General features: G+C 41.3%; 1 protein-coding gene across 1 annotated transcript in view; it reads right to left on the bottom strand.

Annotated features, from left to right (window-relative positions):
* Positions 1 to 21,754, bottom strand: part of TEX11 (testis expressed 11) — a 467,244-nt gene that overhangs the window by 281,223 nt on the left and 164,267 nt on the right. The window contains exons 10-12 of the mRNA XM_036304176.1: positions 13,569 to 13,664; positions 4,004 to 4,085; positions 1,080 to 1,158 (exon numbers count right to left, since the gene is read on the bottom strand). Coding sequence (XP_036160069.1) covers positions 1,080 to 1,158; positions 4,004 to 4,085; positions 13,569 to 13,664 — 257 coding nt within the window. The remainder of the gene's footprint in view (positions 1 to 1,079; positions 1,159 to 4,003; positions 4,086 to 13,568; positions 13,665 to 21,754) is intronic.

Raw genomic sequence — 21,754 nt, 5'->3', positions numbered from 1 at the left:
TCATATAAATGAAATGACACAACATGTGGTCTTTGTAGCCAGCTTCTTTAACTTAGCATAATGTTTTTAAGGTTCATCCATATTATAACATGTATCAGTACTCTGTTTCTTTTTATTGGCAAATAATACTCCATGGTATGGGTGTACCACATTTTGTTTATCTATTCAATCAGTTAATAGACATTTTGGTTCATTCCACATTTTAGTATTAAGAATTCCACATTTTTAGTATTAAAAAAATGCTGCTATGAACATTCCTATTTGTATGGGCATATGTTTAACTCAAGCGTGGAATAACTGGGTCAATGGTAGGTAAATCTCTAATTCTGACTGTTTCCAAAGCTGCTGCACCATTTTACATTCCTACAAGCAGTTTATGAGGGTTACAACTTTTCCATACAATATGGGTATGTGCCCTGATCTGGATGGGATGACACTCCAACCAGATGAACCACACCAACCAGGGCTTATCTGTCTTTTTTATTCTAGCCATCCTAGTGAGTGTAAAGTGGTTTCTCATTGTGGTTTTGATTTGCATTTCTCTGATGGCTAATGATGTTGAGCATCTTTTTAAGTGCTTATTCCCAGTAATTCTGATGCACACTGATGTTTGAGAACCACTAAGAGGTCTATAAGTAATTTAAGGTCCCATTTAACATTGATGATCCCATGAAGATAGTGCCAGAGAATTATATCACTTGAAGAACTATACTTGCTCATGTCTTCCTGTTCCACTTGATACTGACCTGCAGGTTAACCTAGTCTAACTCCTATTTTATAAAGTCATGATTATCTTATTCCTTTTTCATTTTATTTTTTAAATTTTTAATATAAATTTTAAAATTAAATTTTTTTTGGCTTGACTATTGATTGTTTAAATCATTAAAAAAGCAATTCCATCTTCTAATTTGATCAGCACAATGGCAAATACTGTTCTCTGTAAGTATGTATGATGATGATAGATAGATAGATAGATAGATAGATAAACAGATAGATAGATATAGATTCAATATGTGTTCAAAATGGAAATCTTAGAAAAATTTTAGTCTTTAGAGAAAAGAAAATCAATTCTTCTCTACCTTTCATTATCCATCAGCAGTTTAGTGATGCTCAGACAGATGTCTAAAGACATGTCAAGGTGTAGTATTTCTATGCAAGCTAACAAAAAGAAAAAAGAAATAATTATGTCAGTTTCATTTATGAGGAAGCTTAGCTATTTTCAATAATTTTTCTCTGTTGAAAATCTACTTTCCAAATATTTGCCATATATCATGTTTTACCTAAAAATTTATCAAAATCCTTTAATGAAGTAATAATATACAATGCTAGAGAAAATGCAGTGAAACAGGCACTCTTAAATGTATGACAAAGTAGCCTTTTGAAAAGCAATTTGGCAATACTATATGCTAAGAACACAGTGGTTAAGAGCTTGAGATGTGAAGTCAGAAAGACATATATTTGAAACAACTTGTCACCTGTGTGGCCATAGGCAAGTTACATAGATTTTCCACACCTTAGTTTTGTCATCAGTAAAATGGAGACTATATCACCACCAATCTCTTGGGGGTGATTGAGAGGGTTACATGAGATAATATATGTAAATTACATAGCAAAGCACCTAGCACTTAGTAAGCATTCAATAAATAAATGACAGCTGTAGGCTGGCCAGTATGGCTCAGTGGTCAATCTATGAACCCTGAGGTCATGATTTGATTCCTGTTCAGGGCACATGCCCAGGTTGCAGGCTCAATCCCCAGTGAGAGGCATGCTGGAGGCAGCCAATCAATGATTCTCTCTCATCTTTGATGTTTCTATCTCTCTCTTGCTCTCCCTGCCTCTCTGAAATCTATCTATCTATCTATCTATCTATCTATCTATCTATCTATCTATCTATCTATCTATAATGTTTTTAAGTGTATTTTATTGACTTTTTTTGCAGAGAAGAAGGGAGAGGGAGAGGGATAGAGAGTTAGAAACATCGATGAGAGAAAAACCGATCAGCTGCCTCCTGCACACCCCTACTGGGGATGTGCCCACAACCAAGGTACATGCCCTTGACTGGAATTAAACCTTGGACCCTTAAGTCTGCAGGCCGATGCTCTATCCACTGAGCTAAACCAGTTAGGGCAAAATATATTTTAAAAAATAAATGACAGCTGCTATTATTATTTCTTATACCTCAGAAATTGTATTTCTGAAAAGTCATGTGATGTAAATATGGGAAAATGTTTATTAACAAAGATATTAAAAGCAGTACAGATTACAACAACAATAAAAAGAAAATATATTCTGAGTGTGAACTGTAAAGCCAGGAACTATGTGCTTGGTGCTGGCCAACAGTGGACAAAATACAAAATCCCTGCTGTTAAGGAGCTTATATTCCAGTAGATGAAGTTTTATACAGTCTCTCAATAAAAAGATAACTTTATTATTTTAAACTATGGAAAACTTAAGAGCCAGAGAATTCTTTTAATTTGTACTATGAAATTGTAACTTCATTAGTCTGAATGTCAACAGTATCTAGATTGAGTTAAGTAAAACACTCTGGGAATAAAGAATAATTTCACTTTAAACTCTGCTTCTTATCTACATTTTGATAAAAACTGTAATGGGGAAATCTAGTCCAAAATTAATCAACTTCACAACTGGGTGACTCCTATAATCTCTCTGGTCTTCCCACACAGCATTAGTTTGAGTAAGCCTATTCCTTTAATTCGTTAGTTGGTTTGTTTATTCCCTTAGTGCAAACAAAGTAGAGTTGTTTTCCTGGTTCCTAACATTGTTCAACCTGTGTATACTGAGATGAAAACTTAGAGATATAGAATCCTCTGTACATTTCAGCTTCTGAGGTCTCTAAGCGATTGGGTAGCATTCTACAGGTAACAGAAAATTTCAGCAGTACCACATTAGCACTAAATTTAGATCTCCGTCCAAATATGATTATTGACCTATTTATTACAAATTGTTATTTATTGGATGATCAATCATTATACCAACATAATTTTATTTTTTCATCTTTTTATTGATGTCAGAGAGGAAGGGAGAGGGAAAGAGAGATAAAAACATCAATGATGAAAGAGAATCATTGATTCGCTGACTCCTGCACACCATACACTGGGGATCAAGCCAACAACCTGGGAATGTGTCCTGACTGGGAATCGAACCGTGACCTCCTGATTCAACTATCAATCACTGAGCCACTCTGGCTAGACCTAACATAATTTTATATAGTAAAAATAATGCAGCTCTATAATACAAATATATTTTTATATGGTAAAAAATAAAGCATGTATGCATTAAAAGAATTTGGAATAAGTTATTTTTATGACTAAACATAATTTAAATACTGTTAAGGGGCCAGTGTACATAAAGAGATTTGTTCCCCTCATTTAATACATCTGTATAGTAGTAATAACAGTGATAATAATAACTACAATAATAATTATTATTACATACTAACTATACACCAGTTATGGTGCTAAATGTTCTATACACATTTTCTCATAGGATTCTCAAAACAACACAATGAAGTAGACAGTATTATTATATCACTTTCAAAGATGAAGCAATGAAGTACAGAAAAGTTAAGTAACTTGCCAAAGGACCCACAGCTATATATCAGGATGTTTACTTTGTGATGTGTATTTTGAAAAACTAATAACAATGTTTATAAAAGTAATTATAAAAATCACAACATTATATAGGCTTTTCAGTCAATAGGTAATCTTTCTTCATGGTAGTAGACAACGTCAGAAGGGCTGAGCAGCTGCAATTCTCTGTTAGACTAAAAGAAAACTGATAGCTTTTATTCAGCTCTTTTTTACTACCTATTAAATTTGCTACTGTTCTCTCCTTTCTCTTTTTCTTCTGGCTAACAATCTTCCCCCTTTCTTTATGTGATTATTTTCCTTTTCAATCACCATCAAATTATACTACAAAATATCTTACAGTCAACAAATAGGTGGTTAGATTAAAAACTGCACTTCACACACAGAGATGATACCTTCAATGAGTTCTTCATTAGCTGTTTCGCCCTTCAAGAGGATTTTTATCTTCAAGAAAAGCCCGGCTGGGTTTAAATGTTCCTATTTTAAAGAAATCACAATTACATTAAAACTATGGAATATAAAAGACAATTTTCAAGTAATTGCCTGTTTTATTCAACCACAGCAGGATGACTCATGATAAAAGGAAATCAAAAGTATAAAAGAACAGATCATAACATCCAGTATATCCCTAGGGATATTTTCTGATATTTTATTCAATCTAAATAAAATGATATGAGGAAAAGAACATGTAAACATTTCCATTGAGTGTCAAGCATTTAAATGGCAAAGTCAATATTTATTAGTAAACTGTATGAAGATAAGGCCATATTCTTGTCTTGGTAAACAAAACCCAAAAAATCAATTATAATTGGATGTGGTTTCTTTGAGATTTTAATAACAGGTATAGTACTCTGCAAACAATGGTTGAATGAAATAGGAAACACATTGTCTTTCCTATAGAATATGCCTGTCATATTTACCATTCATAACGATGAACTCTGAATGGTTTTTCCAAGTCCTGTTAGCTGGCCTTAAGCCATTTGTGGTCTCTAGCCTGGTTCCACTTTTTCCTAACAGGGTACATCTTTAAATAGCTGGCTACGATTAAAAGTGCAAGGTAGGCCCACAGAATAGAACTTTTCTCAGTACAAAGTCAATTATCCTCTACATGAACCTCATACTTATCAAACTAAAAATAATTATAGCTATTCATGTGTGAGATGCCTCAAGTATGGAAAGTTAGAGAAAATAAGCACTGGTATTAAAAGGTTTTGCAAATATACATGACATTAATACAAAGAATAAAGTTACAAATTTTAATCTATTCCATTACTACCTTTCCTAACAGGCATGTTGAAATATCTCTTAGGCTCAATTATCACTTACCTTTGATGTACAGGTTGTCCAAATCTTGGTAGGATCTGTTTTCATTTAGTCTATGATACTCACACAAGTTACATTGTTCTTTCCTTTATTTCCTTTACCAAACAACTCCAGAGAATGGACAATACTTTGCCTTTATTGTATCATCATCTATGCACTTCCATAATCATTTGCACTGTAGTATCCATCCTTACTGTCTCTTGAAATTAAGCTTTCAAAATTCGTAAGTATCAGTTAAATCTATCAGCTTTCTCCCTACCATCAATCTCCTTGTGTTATCTGTAATTTTTCTCATTGTCATTTCTCACACTTGTTCCTTAAGTTTCTGTTTGCTTTGTTTTCATTTTCTTTTTACCAAACAGTTATTGGAAAACAGGATCCAGTAATAACAAATTTGCAAGGCAAGTACTATGAATATTGTTTTGCAGATGAAGAACCTGAGGCCCCTATGGAGTAACTTACCCAGAGTCATACAGTTGCAAAGTGATAGGGTTGAAATTTGAATTCAGACCTCTCTGACTCTAAAGGCCATAATCTTTCCACTATAATATGCTGCATCACTTGAAACTCTTTCTACCCTTGGTCTGCCTATGATTACGCTGTCCAGCTCTCCTGCAAGCTCTAAAGAGTACTTTTCCATTTTTTACTGTGAACTGTATCATATACACACACATGATTATAGAAAATCTATCTTACAGAATAATAAAACAAACACCCATGTACTCACTACATAAGTTAAGAAACAACACTCAGCACATTAGAGACCTCCAATGTACACTTGCCCATTTGTATCCTCTTCACTTACCCACAGAGGTAAACTACCTTGAATTTTGTGCAGCAATTCCCTTGCTCTTCTTTATATTGTTTATTTTTACGTGCATTTGAACTTCATTCAAACAGAATCATAATGTATACAAATTCTTCTGTGACTTGCTTCTTCATTCAATATCATGATTTTAAGATTCATTTATGTGGATGCATAAAACTAATCTATTTGTTTTCATTACTCTATAGTGTGGTCCTTGGAGCATATTCCCCTCATCAACGTTACCTGAAAACTTGTTAAAAATGCAGACCCCACCCAAACCTATTGAATCAAAAGTTCTGAGGATGAGGCCCAGCAAATAAAGTATGTGTGGGTGGTTTTAGAAAAATGTATAATATCATTATTATTGATTTATATTAAGAAAAGTTTCCATTTCAACATAAATTCTAGTACCTGTTTAATAAGGTAGTAAATAAGGAAATTATGTTTTAATAGACTTTCTGGTTAATATTTATGAATGCTAAAGTTTGAGAATGACTACTCTATATAGTATTCCACTGTATGACAATTTATTTACCTGGCCTACTTTGAACACTTGAGTTGCTTTCAACCCAACTGCTATTATGAACAATTTTGGCATCAGCTTTCTGTACATTTCTTGTAATATACAAATGCAAGAACTGTTTTCCAAAATATGTATCTAAGAGTGAAGTTGCTCGGTGATTCAACTTTATCAAAGAATGTTAAACTGTTATTCAAAGTAGTTGTATCAATACTCAAAAAGCTAGGAATAGAAGGGAAACTTCCTCAACCTAATAAAGGGCATCTAAAATATCCCACAATACCATGCCATAATGGTGAAATACCAAAAAGCTTTCCACCTATGATCAGGAACAAGAAAAAATGTTTGTTCTTGCCACTTCTATTCAACATTAGAATAGACATTCTCACCAGAGCAATTAGGGAAGAAAAAGAGATAAAAGGCATCCAGATTGGGAGGAAAAAGTAAAACTATCTCCTCTATTTGCAGATGAAATGATCTTGCACTTAGAAAGTCCTAAGGAATCCAATAAAAACCTGTTACAGCTAAAAAAATTTCAGCAGCAAAGTTGCAACATCAATATTTTGTTTATTTTATTTTATTTGTTAATCCTCACCCCAATATTTTTCCATTGATTTTTAGAGAGAGTGAAAGGGAGAGAGGGAAAGGGAGAAAGAAAGAGGTGGGTAGAGGGGAAGATAGAGAGAGAAAGAGAGAGAGAGAGAGAGAGAGAGAGAGAGAGAGAGAGAGAGAGGTGAAAGACACACATCGATTGGTTGCCACCTGCATGCACACCCAACCAGGGCCAGGGATCAAACCTGAGACCCTTCAGTACACAGGATGACACTCTAACCACTAAACACACCAGCCAGGGTGAAACATCAATATTTTTAAAATCAACTATATTTCTATATACTACCAATTAACCACTCACAAGTGAGTTAAGAAAATAATTCCATTTATAATAGCATCTAAAAGAATAAAATACAGTAGAACTTCGGTTCTCGAATTTAATTTGAAAACCAAACCTTTTTTTTCCCCATTACAAATAATGTAAATTGCCCAGCCACAGTAGCTCAGTGGATTGAGCATCATCCCTTGCACCAAGAGGTCACAGGTTTATTTTCCGGTCAGGGCACACACCCAAGTTGTGGGCTCGATCCCCAGTGGGTGGCTTGCAGGAGGCAGCCAATTGACATTTCTCTCTCATTGATGTATCTATCTCTCTTTCCTTCTCCCTTCCTCTCTCTCTAAAAAATCAATAAAAGCATATTAAAAATGAATAAAATTATTTCATTTTAATCATTCTTGTATACAGTATATATCTAATGTATTATCCTATCTAATAAAAGAGAAAAATGGTAATAAGCCATAACTCCGCTACCCTTCCCATTGGCTAATCGGGGCGATATGCAAATTAACTGCCAGCCAAGATGGCGGCCGGCAGCCATGCAGCTTGAAGCGAACATGAGGCTTACTTGCTTCAGTGACTGAGGACTCCAAGGTTCCCCGCCTGCCGCTGCCGGCCTCTGAGCTTGCAGTTTGAAACATTATTATAAATATAGAAGCTAAACAAAACACCAGAAACCTGCTTTCAGCCAGCCGGGATCTCAGAGCTTGAGTTGAAACAGTGTTTCGATTAAAGAACCCCAAAAAACCAGATACCTGCTTTCAGCAGCAGAGGCCTAAGAGCTGGAGCCAAGCCTCAGAGCTAAAGCTGGCCCACAATAAAAAAAAAAGAAAACAAGGAGCGGTTGGGAGCTTCAGTCACCCGCCAGCCTGAAAACAGCCCTCAGCCCCTCACCCAGGCTGGCCAGCCACCCCAGTGGGGACCCCAACCCTGAAGGGTGTGTGACCAGCTGTAAACAGCCATCATCCCCTCATCCAGGCTGGCCAGGCACCCCAGTGGGGACCTCCACCCTGATCCAGGACACCCTTAAGGGCAAACCAGCTGGCCCCCACCCATGCACCAGGCCTCTATCCTATATAGTAAAAGGGTAATGTGCCTCCCGGCACCGGGATCAGCGTGACAGGGGGCAGTGCCCAAACCCCCTGATCGCCCTGCGGCTCTGTGTGTGACAGGGGGCAGGGCCACAACCTCCCTATCCGCCCTGCTCTGTTCATGACAGGGGAAGGCACCCCAACACCCTGATCAGCCCTGCTCTGTGCCTGATAGGGGGGAGCTCCCCAACCCCCTGATCACCCTGCAGCTCTGTGTGTGACAGGGTACGGCGCCCCAACCACCCCCCCCCCCACGGGCCCTGCTCTGTGTGTGACGGGGTAGAGCCATAACCTCCCCATCGGCCCTGCCCTGAGTGCAACAGGGTGCGGTGCCCCAACCCCCTGATCTGCCCTGCTGTGTGTGTGACAGGGGGCAGTGCCCCAACTCCCCTATCAGCCCTACTCTGTGAGTGACAGGGGGGAGCTCCCCAACCCCCTGATGGGCCCTGCTCTGTGTGTGACGGGGGGAGCTCCCCAACCCCCTGATCAACCCTGCTCTGTGCGTAACAGGGTACGGAGCCCCAACCCCCCTGATGGGCCCTGCTCTGTGAGTGACAGGGGGCAGCACCCCAACCCCCTGATTGGCCCTGCTCTGTGCGTGACAGGGTGTGGCGCCGCAACTTCCCCATCGACCCTGCCTTGAGTGTGACAGGGGGCGGTGCCCCAACCCCCCAATTGGCTCTACCCTGAGTGTGACTGAGGGTGGCATCACAACCTCCTGATCCGCCCTGCTCTGTGCATGACAGGGGGCGGTGCCCCAACTCCCCAATCAGCCCTGCTCTGAGCCCGACCAGGGGCTGCACCTTGGGTTTGGGCCTGCCCTCTGCCACCCGGGAGCAGGCCTAAGCCAGCAGGTCGTTATCTCCCTAGGGGTCCCAGACTGCAAGAGGGCACAGGCCGGGCTGAGGGACCCCCCTCCCCCCCGAGTGCACAAATTTTTGTGCACCAGGCCTCTGGTCCTATATAATAAAGAGCTAATATGCTAATTAGACCAGACAGTAGAACAAACTTTCAGTACGACCAGTGGGTGGGGGGCAGGGCAAGCAAGCCTGTGCCACCAGGCCAGCCATGGTGGTCCCAGGAGAGGCAGCATCCCGGCCTGGTCCAGCACCTCCCCCTGCCCCCGCCCCCACCCCTTCTACAGAGGTGGTGGCTCGGGCCCAGACCCAGCACCACTCCTTCTGCAGAGGCAGCAGGAGAGTTTGGCGGTGTGGGCCAGTCCCAGTCCCGGTGCCACCCCTTCCACAGAGGTGACTGGAGAGACAGTGGCACGGTCCTGGCACCTCCCGGGTGCCTCCGCAGTGCCTCAACCTCCCATGTCCCCTCCCACTGCCGGCCTGGCCCCTGATCAGCGGGGATGGGGCCAGCACTAAGAAGCAGGAAGCCCAGCTTCTGGCTGAGCGGCACTCCTCCCTGCTCAGCCAGAAGCCGGCTCACAGCTGACGAGTGCAGTGGTGGTGCTGGGAGCCTCTCCTGCCTCCACAGCAGGCAGGCAGTAAAGAGCGAGGGGTCCTGGACTGTGAGAGCCTCAGACTGTGAGAGGGATGTCTGAGTGCCAGCAGGCAGACATTCTCCGAGGGGTCCCAGACAGCGAGAGGGCGCAGGCCGGGCTGAGGGATCCCACACCCCAGTGCATGAAATTCATGCACTGGGCCTCTAGTTTAATCTATAAATAAACAATTCTTTTCTTAAGTTTATTAAACCATCCCCTACTAGCCTTAAAGGAATTATTTTCATCACTAATTCCAAGGGTGTCTTTCAGGTCAGCATATAGCATCTTTGCTTGTTCATATATCAATGCCTCTGAAATGTTGTCACTGGCTAACTACTTGTCATTTATCCAAAACAACAACAGTTTTTCTACCTCTTCAATTGCCTGTGATCATTGTTTTTTTCATAGCCTTAGCAATATTATCACCAGATGGCCTCTTTATGTTTTAAAAATGCATTAATCACTGATGTACCCAGCAATAAAAGCATCCTCCCCTTTGTGCCCTGAGAGACACTTTTTGTCAAGCTGAGGTATCAGTATGAAAGGGTTGTCAGTTCAAAAACCAAAGTTTGGTTCCACAACTGAGACATTTATTCCTGTGAACAACTTAGTTGAGAACTGAGTTGTTTGAGATGGGAGACATTCGAGAAACGAGGTTTGACTGTACATAGGAAAAAATTTAACAAAAAAGGGTAGGACTTATCGACTGAAAATATGATCCCTCCAGCAAGGGAAACAAAAGCAAAAATAAAATGGGACTTCATCAAACTAAAAAGCTTTTGCACAATAACGGAAACCATCAACAAAATGAAAAGATAACCTACTGAATGTCAGGAAATATTCCCAAATGATATATCCACTTAGAGCTATCCAAAATATAAGGAACTCATACAACTCAATAATAAAAAATAAACATTCTGATAAAAAATGGCCATAGGACATAAAGAAAAAATTCTCCAAAGAGGACATACAGGTGATCAAAGAGATATAAAAGGATGATCAACATCTGGGAAATGCAAAATCAAAACCATAATGAGATACTACCTCACTCCTGTCAGAATAGCCATTATAAAAAGTCAACAAAGAACAAATGTTGTCTGGATGTGGAAGAAAGGAAACCCTCATGCACTGTTGGTGGGAATGCAGATTGGTGCAGCCACTGTGGAAAACAGTATGGAGTTTCCTTAAAAATTTAAAAATTGAACTGCCTTATGACCCAGCAATTCCACTTTGGGGATTTATCCAAACAAAATAAAAATACCAATTCGAGCCCAGCCAGGGTGGCTCAGTGGTTGAGTGATTCCCAGTTAGGGCATATGCTTGGATTGTGGGCTCGATCCCAAGTGTGAGGCGTGCAGGAAGCAGCCAATCAATGATTCTCTTTCTTCATTGATAGTTCCATCTCTCTCTCCCTCTCCCTTCATTTCTGAAATGAATAAAAATACGTTTCTAAAAATACCAATTTGAAAAGATATATGTACCTCCATGTTCACTGCAGCATTATTTACAATAGCCAAAATATGGAAGCAACCCAAATACCCATCAATAGACGGTGGATAAAAAAGTTATGGTATATATATATATATATATATATATATATATATATATATATATATATATATCACCATAAAAAAGAATTAAATCATACCATTTACGACAGCATGGATGGACACAGAAGGTATTATGTTAAATGAAATAAGTCGGTTAGACAAAGACAAATACCATATGACTGGCTTATATTAGGAATCTAAAGAACAAAATTAACAAACGTACAAAATGAAACAGACAGATAGATACAGAGAAGAGAGTGACAGTTGTCAGAGGGGAGAGAGTTTGGGGGAATGGGTGAAAAGTTGAAGTGATTAAGTAATACAGATTGGTAGTCACAACATAGTCATGGAAACATAAGGTACAGCATAGTGAATATAGACAACAAATATGCATCTATCAACAAGTGAATCTAAGAATCAAGTGAATAAATAATCTGATGAACAGAATGAACTGGTGATTATAATAGAATGAGGGACATAGAAAGGGAATGGACTAACTATTCTTGGGGGGGGGGGTAAAGGGGTGTGGGAGATGCGGGAAGAGACTGGACAAAAATCGTGCACCTATGGATGAGGAAAGTGGGTGGGGAGTGAGGGCGGAGGGTGGGGCGGGAACTGGGAGGAGGGGAGTTGTGGGGGGGAAAAAAGAGGAACAAATGTAATAATCTGAACAATAAAGATTTAATTAAAAAAATTTATTGAGCTCCTATTATGTGCCAGGCACAATGCTAGGTATTGGGGATGTAGGAATGGGCAAAACCAGCCTTGGTTGCTGCCTTCATAGAGCTTACAGTCTATCAGGAGAGATACTTATTTTTTTTAAATCTACACAAATAGATATAAAATCACAAGGTGGAAGTCTCTGGTACATAGACCATCCATGAGTTGATGTATTTCAGGGTGGATGTTGGTCAGAAGAGACATCCCTGAGGAAGTGTGGCCAGAACTGCATTCTGAAGGGTGAGGGTGATAGGCAGAGAATGAGGATCATGCAGACTCAGGGGGTGAGAATTCCAGGCAGAGGGCACAGCAGGTGTAAAGGATTCCATGGAAGGTATGCACCCCCATGACTGCAAGACCTAGCTGGCCAAGTCTAGAGTCTCTCCTCTCCAAAATGACTGTGCCAGCAAGGAAGCTGAGCTTGTCCATAGCAGCTCCTCAGGCTTTCTGCTTCTCCTACAGCCTCTCTATATAAAGGCTACCAGTGCCTTCTCTTTCCCATGGGAAGGGACTGGCAGACTACTGTTTAATGGTCCTGCTAGTCCAATTTACTCACCTTATATCTGTGTACTCTGCTTTTGATTTTTCTTGTCTGAATAAACTTTGGTGGCCTTAGGGGAAGTTGTTTCAATTCCCTGATTGCCTGTGGTGATCTCTCCTGCTAAGTCTCTGTACATGCTGTTCCCGCTGCCTGGACACCACATGGGCAGCCTGCCCACCTCCCTCTACTCCAAGTCATTGTCAGCACCCATCCAGGAAGTCTTCTTTGCCCACTCCCTCCAAACTCTGGTGCTGCTCCAACAACCCCCTGCAATAGATGTATTAAGCACTCATTGCCCCCAACCACCAAGTCTGATTTTCCTCATCAATCCTCCCCAACACTCATCTCAGGGCACAGGAGTTACTCAAAATGTACTTGTTGAATGAATAAATGAAATACTGTATTTAACTGGATGCACAGCGATGGCCCACACTGTGGGTTGGCTTACTCAACTGCCGTTTCCTCCTTTCTTTCTTCCTTGCCTGCCTTCACTCTCAGGGTATTGGTTTTTAAACTAAAGTCCATCATCTGCCTATCTCAGTGGTCAGCAAACTCATTTGTCAACAGAGCCAAATATCAACAGTACAACAATTGAAATTTCTACTGAGAGCCAAATTTTTTAAACTTAAACTATCTAGGTAGGTACATTGTTATTAACTTAATTAGGGTACTCCTAAGGCTTAGGAAGAGCCACACTCAAGGGGCCAAAGAGCCGCATGTGGCTCGCAAGACGCAGTTTGCCAACCACGGGGCCCTATGTTATCATCATTTCCTTCTTTATCCTAAAAACTCACAGCAGAGAGAGAAGCCTTTCTGTTTCATACAAAAGAATTCTTTTTCAAAAATATTTGCTGTCAATGGGGTATATTTTATTTTTCCTTTCTGTGCTGTGAAAAAAGATTGTTATAATCTGTTGTTTAAAAAATTCTAGGGATACTAAAGCAAGTGTCTAAACTAGATTTCAAAATGTGAATCAAAGCTTTAAAAAATTAATCAATCTAATATTCAAAAGTAAAAACTTCATACCTTGTTTGCTAGGTTTATAGCACTGAGAGCTTTATCATAATATTCTCTGTCATCCCAATCCAAATAAACAGTGGCTAGAAACCGTAGAATTTTAGCCTATAATTACAAATAGAAAAAAAAAGCACACAGCTGAGGGTGGAATTGCAATACAACATCTGATTAGCACTTACACAGTGACAGGCATCTTCTCAAATGTAAGTTATCATTTCCTCAAGTGTAAGAATTTTATAGTATTAGTTTACCTTAATTTAATAAAATTGTGTTAATATAATTATTTTCTGAACAGTGTTTTAGTATTAAAGTACTTTATCATCCCCATTTTACAAATAAAGGAAACTAAGGCTAGGTCATAGCAATATTTAATTTAATCAGCTTACCACCTACTGCATTGTATTAAACCTCCATAAAAAGAGATAAATAGCCCAGTGTGGCCCAGTGGTTGAGCATCAACCCATGCACCAAGAGGTTACTGGTTCAATTCCTGGTCAGGGCACATGCCTGAGTTTCAGGCTCAATCCCCAGCAAGGGGCGTGCAAGAGGCAGCCAACAGGTTGGTGTTTCTCTCCCCCCACCCATCTCTAAAATCAATAAAAACATTTTTTAAAAAGAGATAAATAGAAAAACATAATTCCTTTCTCAAACTTTACAGCTTATTTGAGATTAACCAATTGGACCAAGGCACACATACCACCATTTCAGTAGGAACAGATATATTCTCCTAGAGAGATTTCTCCCAACTGAGCTAAATTTTAAAATGAACAATGTATTGCTGAATTAAGTAAGTTTCTCCAGCCAGGTCTGCATTGATAAGGGAGTAACTTTATTTATTGTGAACATATTAACTACAGGTTCATATTTTAAAGAAGGATCCCTATTTCAATGAATAATCTGCCCCTAAGTATAATAAGGACAGTAGGACCAAACAAAGGTGATCTTCTAACATTTAAAAAATATATGTTAGCCCTAACCGGTTTGGCTCACTGTATGCAGCCGTGGGTAAACTACGGCCCACGGGCCGGATCCGGCCCATTTGAAATGAATAAAACCAAAAAAAAAAAAAAGAGACCGTACCCTTTTATGTAATGATGTTTACTTTGAATTTATATTAGTTCACACAAACACTCCATCCATGCTTTTGTTCCAGCCCTCCGGTCCAGTTTAAGAACCCATTGTGGCCCTCGAGTCAAAAAGTTTGCCCACCCCTGGTATAGAGCATTGGCGTGCAGTCTGAAAGGTCCCAGGTTCGATTCCAGTCAAGGGCATGTACCTTGGTTGTGGGCACATCCCCAGTAGGGGGTGTGCAGGAGGCAGCTGATCGATGTTTCTCACTCATCGATGTTTCTAACTCTCTATCCCTCTCTCTTCCTCTCTGTAAAAAATCAATAAAATACATATTTTAAAATATATATATATGTTAAACACGTTAAGGATCTGTGAAACTAGAGAAATGACATTTAGGGTGTTACATATTTGAGATTTTTAATTCAAAAACAAATATGGATCAAGTAAGATGTATATAATGTACTTAATATTATTATTATTATTATTGTAGAACTCTCAACTTATAAAGTCTCCCAGAGGACTTTTATGAAATAAATATGGCAAAAGGGTCAAATAATCAGAAAAATATAACAAAATGAATGAATCTCAAAACTATTTATGTTAAGCAAAAGAAGGCAGACATAAAGCAGTACATACTGTATGATTCCATTTATACAAAGTTCAAAAAAATCTGAAAATAATCTATAGCAGTAGAAGTCAGAATAGAGGTTTTATCCTGGGGGTTGGAATGACTATTAACTGGAAAGGGACCAAAAGAACTTTTGAGGGTGATAGAAATTTCTGTAACTTGATCTGTGTGGTGGTAACAAGATATATTAAAATTCATCAGACTGTACACTTAAGATTTGTATAATTATTGTACAAATTATTCTACATAAATTAAACCTCAATAAAGTACTGTTAGCATGAAAGAAAAACTACTTCACCAACTATACTTTAATTTTAAAAATATTAAAACCAAAATAAAGGAAGGAAAACTACTTCATAATCTTACTTTACAATATACATATTACATTTCAATCTCAATTAAATCCTGTCTTCCATCCTCATTTCATCCTCCAGACATCTTACCTGGTATTCCCTTCTCCCTCCATTTTAACTGTATGGACCCCATCTACTTTTCACGGACTTCCTACCATAAGACTTCTTCAACTACTCCAGTCAACCCTGATAGTCCCCTTTCTGCATGCCCTTGTACAAACTTCAGGTCAGTACCACACAGTTTATCACTTAGTTTTCCCAAATTGTTTCACTAATACTCAGGTTTTTGGTGTGTGGTGTGTTTTTTTGTTTTGTTTTGTTTTTTTGAAATTTTAATTGAAGCATAAAATACAAAAAAGTTCAAAATTTCGAGTACATAAATTTTCATAAACTAACCACATGTATGTTTAACAACACAGTTATCAAAAGCATGGAACACCCTGACACATCTCAGAGGGGAGAGAGGTGGGAAGAGATTAGCCAAAGAACACATATGTATACTAGTAGCCCGGTGCACAAAATTCGTGCACTGCGGTAGGTGGGGTAAAGGGGCCCCTCAGTCTGGCCTTCACCCTCTCCAATCTGAGACCCCTCAGGGAATGTCCAACTACCTGTGTGTGCCCACACTTTTAACAGATAACAGCTCCATTGTTGTTTCTTTCTTATGCTTAAAACCATTGGAATTAGTAGGTATTCAAAGTGTGTATACATTTTGGGGGGACACCCTGTATATCTCTAGTCAGCGGTGAAAGAAACCAACAGCAGATTTGGAACCCCCAGACAGGGAACCTCGCTCACTCCCCACATGTCTCCCCACTTCACTTTCCACCTTCGTGGGCAGCAGGAGAATCAACGTTTTCTCTCATTAATTCGGAAAAGCACGTCCTGTCACGTGCTGCCCGGCAGGAGTGCGCTAGGCCCCAAGCAAGCGAGGCTCAGTCACGGCAGCCTTCGCTCATGGGTGCTGGCACCCAAACTGCACATTCCTTCTCTACAGTTGCCCGGACTATCCCACTGTTTCACTGAGAGGACAGAATTCCTCTCCGCCTCTGGGTTCTTGATCTTGAACGCTGACCAAAGGCACCTCAGCAAGGGCCGCCCACGCCCACCAGGTGTGTCTGTCTGCACCTGCTCCTGCCTCAGCACCTGCATTAACCCCCCAGAGGTGATCTCGTAGCTGCACTGGCTTCCGTGGGAACGGGGCATCACCACTCCGCCCTCTCACTGTCATCTCACAGGCGCCCACCCTCAGCACCCAGAACACCCAGACACTCTCCAAAGGACATGAGCGCATCAGAGGGGATGTGTAAACATCCTGTGGGGGTATTTGGCATGCCGGGTTGATGGAAGTGCGGTGGAGAGGTGGAGGGAACTTGTGCACGCCTTGGTTTGCAACTGTTGCAGGCACGGGAGGGTGACGTGTCCTGGGGGATGTTTGCATCCCAGGTGGGGATGTGCACACCAGAGGCCTCTGGCTTTGCAGATCCGCAAACCCCCACGGTGTGGCCAGGAGGACATCAGTCTGGCCCGCCACGGTGGCTATCCCTGTGATCCTGCACCTTCTGGGCCAGGAGGCGGATCTTGTGCAGACACTCCTGGGCGCTGATGGCCTGCAGGTGCTACTTCAGCTCAGCCTGCAGGCTCCGCTTGGTGCGCTCACAGCTGTCACCACCGCCATGTGGGGAGTACAGGCCGCCCTCTGCCGGCCTGCCTCCCCTGTCCAGAGGCTCTCTGTGCTGCTCACCTGCCCAGAGTGACTGGGGCTGGGCAGAAGCCAGGCGTCCTGCCCTGCCCAACCCCGGCCGATCCGCCCCTGTGCAAGCTGCCGCCCCGCCGGGAAGGGTCACAGATCCGGGTTCTGGGACCGTGGACAGCCTCAAGCGCTGCCCCCACCCGGCAGGGTCACAGATCCGGGTCCCGGACTGCGGACTGCCTCAAGCACTGCCCCCCACCTGGCAGGGTCACAGATCCGGGTCCCGGACCACGGACAGCCTCAAGCACTGCCCCCCCGCCCGGCAGTTCATGGATCTGGGTCCCAGACCGCGGACAGCCTTGCCCACTGCTGCCTGCCTTCAGTATGCAAATTAGCCGCCATCTTGTTGCTTCAGGGTGGGGGTCTCCACTGGGGTGCCTGGCCAATCTGGGTGAGGGGATGATGGCTGTTTTCAGGCTGGCGGGCGACTGAGGCTCCCAACCTCTCCTTTTTTTCTTTTTGATTTTTTTTTTATTCTGGGATTTATTTACCTGCTATGGCTGTCACTGGAGGTGAGAGCTGGCTTTAGCTCTGAGGCTCGGCTCCAGCTCTGAGACCTCAGCTGCTGAAAGCAGGGATCTGGGTTTTTTCAGGTTCTATAATTGTAGCACTGTTGCAATCCTGCTGGCTGAAGCCCGGCTGGCTGAAAGCAGGTTTCTGGGGAATGTTTAGCTTCTATATTTGCAACATTGTTTCTTAGAGTTGCAGCTCAGAGGCCAGCAGCAGCAGGCAGGGAACCTTGGCTTCCTCCGTCACTGAAGCAAGCAAGCCTCCTATTCACTTCAGCTGCTTGGCTGCCGGCCGCCATCTTGGTTGGCAGTTAATTTGCATATTAGCCAATGGGAAGGGTGTCGGAGTTATGGTCAATTTGCATGTTTCTCTTTTATTAGATAGGATATGCATAGCCCATGGACACAGACAACAATGTGATGAAGAGGACTGGGTGGAGGGGGGTAAATGGGAAGAAAATGGGAGACATCTATAATACTATCAACAATTAAAAAAAGAAACAAAGCCCTAGCCAGTTTTGCTCAGTGGATAGAGTGTCTGCCTGTGGACCAAAGGGTCCTGGGCTTGATTCTGGTCAAGGGCATATACCTTGGTTACAGACTCCTCCCCAGCCTGGGCCCTGGTTGGGGTGCATGCAGGAGGCAACCAATTGATGTGTTTCTCTCACATCGATGTTTCTCTCTGTCTTTCCCTCTCTCTTCCACTCTCCCTAAAAATCAATGGAATATAATGAACAACATAAACTGATGAACAAAAGCAGATCCAGAGACAGAGAAGCATCGATCAGACCGTCAAACCTCAGAGGGAAGGTAGGGGAGGGTGTGGGTAAGGGGGAGAGATCAACCAAAGGACTTATATGCAAGCATATAGGCCTACCAATGGACACAGACAACAGGGGGGTGAGGACATGAGTCGGGGGGATGGGGGATAATGTGGGGATAAGAACACATATGTAATAACTTACAATTTTTTTTTAAAAAAAGGAAGCATCTTTGAGTATAAAAAAATCAATGGGAAAATATCAAGTGAGGATTAACAAAAAAAGGAAGGAATGAAGGGAGGGATGGATGGAGGGAGGGAGGAAGGGAAGGAGGGAGGGAGGGAGGGAGGAAGGAAGGAAGGAAGGAAGGAAGGAAGGAAGGAAGGAAGGAAGGAAGGAAACTGAACATACTGTGGAATCTCAGAGGGAAGTGGGGGATGAATGGGTGGGAGGAAGAAATTAACCAAAGAACTTATATACATATATGCATAACCCAAGGACACAGACAATAGTGTGGTGAAGGCCTGGGGAGGAGATGAGGGAGGGCTAGAAAGGGTCAATGGGGGAAAAGGGGGATACCTATAATACTTTTAACAATAAAGATAACTTTTTAAAAAAGAAAACATAAGCAACAACAGGCTCACTTCATACCTCTTTCTAGACACTATTTCAAACAAGGGTAACCAATTACCTGACTTTCCAACACCATGTATTAATTCTACCTGCTTTTGGCATTTACATTTATGGAATCTCACAGTATGTACTACTTTATATCTTGCTTTATTTATTCAACATTATATATCAGAACATCCATATTGTTTCAATTCTTATCGTTCATTTTTTCTCATTGCTGTATAATAATACCCATTCTGTCATACTATCACAATATATTTTTTATTATTTTTAATTGTGATAAAATACACATAACTAAAACTGACCTTGTTAACCATTTTTAAGTGTATGTTTCAGAAGTATTGATAGGGGCAGAAAGAAAATTTGGGGAACCAGCTAGAATTGTAAGAAATATTAATCATTCTCTGTTAACTGTGATTGTTTTATTCTGATTAAAGAAGGCACATTCTAACCTGGCTGGCAGTAATACACACAGGACTTGGGAGCTCACCTGGAAATGCAGCCCACCCTTCCCATTTGGAGCTGCCTATTATCATGGAAAGATTAACAACTTTGTTGCAGAAACCAGAAATGCCAGCCCTTTGAAAACCCCAGCCCTTGCATATCACTAGCCCTTTGAAGATCTCCAGCCTTCTGCTTACCTATTAACTGCCCATTTGACATACACTTTGGCTATTTCCCCATGTAATCTTTGTCCTTTTAACCCAATATAAGCAGCTGGCTTATCATAGTGTGCAGAGCAGATTTTTGTGGATGACCTGCTGCTCTCCCATACTGCTGGCAGTATTGGAATAAACGCTCATATATGATTCAACTATAAATCTCTGTTTAATTGGCTAAAGTAGTTACAGGCAGCACAGACCCATTGTTTGTCTGATTACAGTATTAAGTACATTCACATTGTTGTGCAACCATCACCACTATACACATCCAGAACTCTTTTAACCACGCAAAATTGAAGCTCTGTACCTATTAAACAATAGCTCCCCTCCCTTCAAACCCCTGTAGACATCATTCTACTTTCTATCTCTATGAATTTGACTGTTCAAGTTACTTTATCTAAGTAGAATAATACAGTATTTGTCTCTTTGTGAAATAGCTCATTTCAGTTAGCATAATGTCCTCAAGATTAATCTATGTTGTAGCATGAATCAGAATTTCCTTCCTTTTCAAAGTTGAATAATACTCCATTGTAATCATTTGTATTAATTTTACACTTTAAACATAAACATAAGGATAGAGGCCATGTTTTATATTTCTCTTTTTTTTAAATATATTTATTGATTTTTTACAGAGAGGAAGGGAGAGGGATAGAGAGTTAGAAACATCGATGAGAGAGAAGCATCGATCAGCTGCCTCCTGCACACCCCTTACTGGGGATGAGCCTGCAACCAAGGTACATGCCCTTGACTGGAATCGAACCTGGGACCCCTCAGTCCCCAGGCCGACGCTCTATACAGTGAGCCAAAACCAGCTAGGGCTTATATTTCTCTTTTATTCCACATCTATCACATTGCCATATATATAGGTATTCAGTTACATTTTGATTGATATACTAAAATGGTGAGAAGACGAAATGAATATTCAAAAAATTCCATTTTTCCTAGCCAGCATGGCTTAGTAGTTGAGCATCGACCTATGAACCAGGAGGTCACGTTCAATTCCCGGTCAGGGCACATTCCCAGATTGTGGGCTCTATCCCCATTGTGGGGTGTGCAGGAGGCAGCAGATCAATGATTCTCTCTCATCATTGATGTTTTAAATCTCTCCCTCTCCCTTCCTTTCTGAAATAAAAAAAATTGAATAAATTCCATTTTGCTATGGCAATTATTAAATTCGTTTTATATCAGATTTGTTTACATGTAACATTTTGCTTGACTAAATATTAAAGTTAACTTCCATACCAGCATGTTCTATCTGGGGAAAACCTAGATTTTTTTAAAAACCTAGAATTTTTTAACATGCAATAATCAAAGCTAAAACTTATATAGCCAAACATTGTTTAAGCACTTTATACATATTAAATCATGGGTGCAAGACTCTACCCTACAGGTATTAATATATCAATTTTACAGAAACTAATGCACTGACATATTAAATGATGTGCCCAATAGATAACCTATTCACAAATGGGGGGATAGACTATTATAATTTTACTAGAGGCCCAGTGCACAAAATTTGTGCACAGGGAGGTGTGTATCCATCAGCCCAGCCTGCACCCTCTCCAATCTGGGACATCCCTCTCAAAATCCAGGACAGCTGGCTCCCAACTGCTCGCCTGCCTGCCTGCCTGATTGCCCCTAACTGCTTCTGTCTGCCAGCCTAATCACCCCCTAACCACTCCCCTGCAAGCCTGATCTACGCCTAACTGCTCCTCTGCTGGCCCAATTGCCCCTAACTACCCTCCCCTGCCGGCCTGGTCACCCCCACCTGCCCTCCCATGCAGGCCTGATCGCCCACAACTGTCCTCCTCTGCTGGCCTGGCCC

The sequence above is a fragment of the Myotis myotis genome, unplaced genomic scaffold, assembly GCF_014108235.1.
Source record: "Myotis myotis isolate mMyoMyo1 unplaced genomic scaffold, mMyoMyo1.p scaffold_m19_p_4, whole genome shotgun sequence".
In the NCBI taxonomy this organism is placed as follows: Eukaryota; Metazoa; Chordata; class Mammalia; order Chiroptera; family Vespertilionidae; genus Myotis; species Myotis myotis.
This window is presented reverse-complemented; position numbering and strand designations above follow the sequence as displayed.